Genomic DNA, 6000 nt, shown 5'->3' on the forward strand with positions numbered 1-6000 from the left:
ATCTCCCCAGCCCAAAGCTTCTTTAAAGTTAGTTTTTCCTTGGTTGTTCCAAACTTTTCACCAGATTCTAAATTTCTGCAAATTTTTATTTTTTGCCTATTTTGGGCGAAATTTTGAATTAATTGAGATAAGGAGGCCCCTATTCTTTCACTTACCATAAGATCCCCCTGCTTATATTTTTAAAAATATATTACAACATATAAAGTAAAAATGTTTGCTTTTAGTTTCTCATTCTTTTTGCATCCAAACTGGCTAGATATAGATTATCAAAATTTCAACATAAAGAAGCATGTAATTTTCTTACCATTTTTCCAAAGAAGTTTCAAACTGTCAAAATAAGAGATTTGAATAAAAGTCAAATTTTAAGCATTGCATAGAACAATCAGTCAACTTCACTTAAGCTTACTAACAAAATTTTGAACTCTATATTTAACATACCCAGCAATACTTTGAATAAATTATACTTCTATTCCAAATATATATATATATATATATATATATATATATATATATATATATCTTCAGGTTGTATAATTCAATCACTTGTTACAAATATGTATATATTTCTCGGTCTGACTCTTATTCTTGCTTTTTTCCTTTTATTCCTGCATAATTTTTCTCACCTTTTATATCTTTGTTTTTAAATCTAGTTCTTCCTGAAGCAGCAAATCTGCTTATTCCCAAAGGGTTTTCACACTCAGAAATGCATAACATTCATCGAATATTAATGTACTGACAAAAGAATGGTAAATACAAAAATTATTTGCCATTACACAATTTATTTTTCCATTACATCTCCTCAGGACTATAAACTCTCTAGTTGGTATCATGTTCTATAGACATAGCTTAACAATACTTTGGGTTATAAAAGTCATAAATTACCAAGAATGCAAGGAGTATATAATCAAATTCTATAAGGTTCATAAATTATCTACAATTCAAGATGTTAATTTAGGTGTACACAATTTTCTTCAGTTACCATAGCCTACCTTTGCATATTTCATGAAAAAACATGAAATATTTTGGGAATATTTTTATAAGTAGAAGGGAATTTGATTAGACAGATAGTGAAAACAGAGGAAAAGAAAGTGAAACTAAGAACAGATAAAATGTAAACCATTAGAGGATTGGAAACAGTTTTCTGAGATATTACAGGAACTCTCAGCATGTGAGAATGCATAGATGATTAAAGAACTGAAGGAATTCCCATGGATGAGACAAATTATCCCATTGTTTTCTATACCCAGAGTCCAGAAATCTTGTCCCCTAGATGTTGCCATGAGAATAGCTCTTTAAACATATTTTAGATCTGCCTAAGATCTACAGGTAAGACAAATGTGGAACCTATGGTTCTATAGTGAAACAGAAAAGTCTAGGTAACAAGAAAAATCTCATAATGGTCACAAATAAGAGAGAACACACAATACTCATATAGGAGTCAAATATTTTAAGATGGTAAAACTCAAACGTAAGCTTACTTAGATAAATTTTTTCTTGCCTCAATATATGACCTCCTTCCTAATTAGATTGATTCCAAGTAAAAGTTTCTATTTCCTAGGAAGGAATCTTTCATATATACATCTTCTGAGAGTTGTTCAAACAACTTATGCTGAAAATGTAGTTTGATATATCACTGACAATAAATACAGTACAAATATTTGAGGACAGAGCCATCAAGATAGCTTATCAGACTACCCACCAGCTTAGGCAAGCACAAGGACCCAGGTTCAATAACTGGCACCACATGCCATGCCAGCCCCAACCCTGGGAACACTGAGTGGGCCACTGAGACCTGCTATGATGGGGCACACCTGTAATCCCAACACTGAGGAGGCTGAAAACAAGAGGATCACTTTGAGTTCAAGCTGCATAGTAAGAACTTGTATCAAATACACAAATATTTGGGGACAGATTATAAGATGAACAATAAAAAGTTATTTCAGATATAACAGAAATATTGCAATGAAAATTGAAAATGAGATTATTATTTTTTATTTTTCTTCTTCTTCTTCTTCTTCTTCTTCTTCTTCTTATTATTATTATTATTATTATTAATTTTGTTCTGGGGAAAAAATTCAGGACCTTGCACTTGCCAGGCAGTCACATATGCCACTGAGCTATATCCCTGGCTTGAAATGGAGGTTGTTAGAAAGGACTCTATTAATATGTAAAATACAATGCTCCTTAAAACACTATGAATAGAATTTATATTTCAACTTTCCATATTGTTGATGGGAATGTTATAACTAGTATAACCATTATAGAAACCAGTATAAAGATTCCTCAAAAAATTAAGCCTGGAATTCCATTTAACCCAGCCATTGGTCCTTTATGTATTTTACATAAAAAGTAAAGAATTAGGGTCAGTGAGATATCTATCTCAGCAGACAAAAGTGCCTGCTTAGGTAAGAGCAGTGATCGCAGTTCAATCCTGGCGTCCCATGCTGTGCCAGCCCCCATCTCCAGGGCAGGATGAGCTGGCCAGAGTCCTGGTATAGTGGTGCATGCCTGAAATCCCAGGCTGGGGTGGCTGAAAGCAGGGGTATCACTATGAGCCTGAGATGTTTAGTGAAACCCTGTAACAACCAATGCATTAAAAAAAGTAAAGAATCATATCACAATAATATGTGAATGCCCACATTTATAGCAACAGAACTTGTAAGAGATACATTTTGAAAGTAGATCTTATTGAGAAGTGAATAAATAAAGAAAGTGTAGTATATGTATACCATGGTGTATACTCTGTCATAAAGAAGGATAAATTCATGTCATTGTTATGAAGAAAAATCATATTGAGACCATAATGTTTAAAGACAAACCACAAATTTGGAAAAACCTTGACAAATAAGCACTCAAACAAAGGTCTGCCCTCTAGAATTTATAAAGAACTAAAAAACGTTAGGGCCCCTAAGTTTAAAGACCCAATCCAGAAATGGACATCCGAGATGAACACACACTTCTCAGCAGATGAAGTTAAAAGAAGTGAATAAATATGTTTGAAAAGCTCCACATCACTAACTATTCGTGAAATGCAAATTAAAACAACACTCAGATACCATCTCACCCCAGAAAGACTGGCTCTCATAAAGAAATCAACCAACATCAAATGTTGGACACGTTGTGGGGAAAAAGGGAACCCTTCTCCACTGCTGGAGAGAATGTATAGTGGTGCAACCATTATGGAAATCACTGTGGAGACTCCTAAAGAAACTAGGACTGGAAATCCCATTCAAGCCAGCTTGAATGGGGAATTTTCCCAGAGGAACTGAAAATATTGTATCATAGTGATATATGTGTACCTATGTTTATAGCAGCACAATTCATGATAGCAAAATCTTGGAAACAACCAAGATGCCCTTGACATGAAAATGGATGAAAAATATGGTATTTTTATACAATGGAGTATTACTCAGCTATAAAGAATGATAAACTCGGAGCATTTATATTTAAGTGGATACCACTTGAAGATATACTCATAAGTGAGATAAACCAGACTCACAAGTGTAAATATTGTATAGGCTCCCTAGTATTAGAACTCAAAAGAAAAAAATAGAAATAGAAAGATACGACACAATTAAAAGAAAAGTGAGAACTTGAGGATTGGACACTGAGGAGAGGGCAAGGAGAAAAGCTGGGAAACATGACAGGGGCAAAGCCATATATTTATATGCACAAGATGTGGAAGGCAATGATCCTGAGAATCTCCAAGAGGTTTTTGAAACAAGCAGTTAATTGGTAGGATTCTCACCCTGACTAACTATAAAAGCTGATACATGTGAAGTAAGCAACTGCATTGAAGATAGCAATATGTAATAGAAGGGTATTGCTTGGAATGCCTGTCATTCTAGTCTTCTAAATACATATGACTTGTCATGACATACCAATTATTGCCATACTGTCTCTCAAGTAAATGTTTGTTTAAAAAAACAAAGGGGTAATAAATGATAAAAACAGACAAGAAAATAGTCACAGGACTGTACAGCTACAATACATTATATGGATATATTTTTAAATTTCTGTGTAAAATATGTAATTGTTTATTCTTCCTAAATTTTTTAGGGCTTATTGAAATCCTTTTTTTCCATAATTTTATTGATAAACAAATAGCAATGAGACAATTCCAGATCAAACTGGTAGGACAGTTTCAATAATTAACACATTGCATACATTCTGCCTAGTCGTTAATAGCTGTACAAGATGCGGACATGATATCCTATTTACAAACACCATTAGAACAAATCACTCTATTCACTAAGAGAATGTGACTATATATTTATCCTAACCACTTTGAATGCACAGATACAAAATGGACATTCATCTGTATCCCCTTTATTTGTTAAGTTCCATTATTTGAATATTACAGGTATGTAAACTCAGAAAAATATTCTAAAAGAGTCCAGTAGCCCATAATAGAGTTGGATCTTCCGCTTGACTGGCAATGTCAAAAATTGTTGACCTGAGTCCCCTACAGCTCAACATAACAGCATGGCTTTACTTCTTATATCTTGTTCTTATATTTTTCTGCTGGATGGTTGAGACCAAGATAAAGCAGGACCTATGCAACAAGAGTTGTAGCTTTTGGGGCTGATAAGGTCACTGAAATCCCCTCAGGATTTATCCTGAGATCCTGTACCTCAGATTGTAGAACCTTTGTCAGTGTCAGCCATGTGGATGAGTCAGGGTCATTGCTTGGCCAATGTGTTCTCTGTGAAAGCCTGAGAGAGTGTCTTTTCCCCATGTGACTCTCCTTAGGCACACTCTACATCGATCACTTTCCTCTTTGGCCTCATAATCACCATGATCAGAAAATTTGGAACAATACTGAGTTACATGACGTTACAAGTTCTCATATGTCCTGAGTCTTAACTGACCTTAGAGGCTAGGGCCAAAATATTGGCTTTCCTTGCAGCCCTCTTTTTTCTCTAATTTTGGTCTACAAACTGAGGCTGTTAACCATCCAGAAGACAAGCTTATTGTTATTAACATAAAACTTAGGCTATTAAGCTTAACCTCAGTATCTGTCCACATATCAAACATCTTAGGCATAATATGGAACAGGAATTTTTCATCAAGTATTGATGTGTCGAACTTTAAGTCCTTACAGAATATCATAAAAACATTTAAAAATTAGAATATATATTAAAATTAGGCATAAAGAATTATATATTTTTATGTTTACACATAAGTCCAAAAATCTTACCATATACAACCTTGAAGCAAGACAGTCCCAATATTCATTTTCCTGTCTCTTGCTTTCATTTGCCAACCCCTACTTTTTGAACAACCATCTACCTGAGAGACATCATAGCAGCAACTGGCATGTCATGACAAGCAGCCCATATTCAGAAGACCAGAATGATAGGCACTCCAAACATGAAACGACTATTACAGATTACCATCTGCAGCGCAGTAGCGTAGTTCACAGGTATCAGTATATATAGTTAGTCAGGGTGAGAATCTTTCCAAATAACTGCTAGATTCAAAAATCTTCTGAAGATTCTCAGGAACATTGCATCACCCATCTTCTACATATAACGGTATGGCTTGACATTGTCACATTTCCTAGCTCTTCTCCTTTCCTCTCTTGATTAGTTAGTCCTTGAGATCCTGCTTTCCTTTTACTTGTATTTATACCTTTCTATTTGTACTTCTACTTTTGAGTTCTTAAACTAGGGAAACTATATGATATTTACACATATGTGTCAGGTTGATTTCAATTATGAGTATATGTTCAAGTGGCATCCACTTCAATATAAAGACTTGGGGTTTATCATTCTTAATAGCTGAATAATACTCCATTGTGTAAAAATACCACATCTTTTTCAACTATTCCTCAGGTGATGGGCAAGTTGGTTCTTTCCAAGATTTGGCTATCACAAAATGTTCTGCTATAAACATAGACACACATATATCCCTATGATATGATGTTTTCAGATCCTCTGGGAAAATTCCCAGTAGAGGAATAGCTGGTTTAAATGGGATTTCCAGTCCAAACTTTCT

At 34.4% G+C, this 6000-nt stretch overlaps 1 protein-coding gene across 1 annotated transcript in view; it reads right to left on the reverse strand.

Moving 5' to 3' along the window:
* The window catches only part of Ccdc178 (coiled-coil domain containing 178), a 477797-nt gene that overhangs the window by 409676 nt on the left and 62121 nt on the right, over nt 1-6000 (reverse strand). The window contains exon 4 of the mRNA XM_023715742.1: nt 305-327. Coding sequence (XP_023571510.1) covers nt 305-327 — 23 coding nt within the window. The remainder of the gene's footprint in view (nt 1-304; nt 328-6000) is intronic.

This window comes from Octodon degus, unplaced genomic scaffold, assembly GCF_000260255.1.
Source record: "Octodon degus isolate 3935 unplaced genomic scaffold, OctDeg1.0 scaffold00003, whole genome shotgun sequence".
NCBI classification, from domain to species: domain Eukaryota; kingdom Metazoa; phylum Chordata; class Mammalia; order Rodentia; family Octodontidae; genus Octodon; species Octodon degus.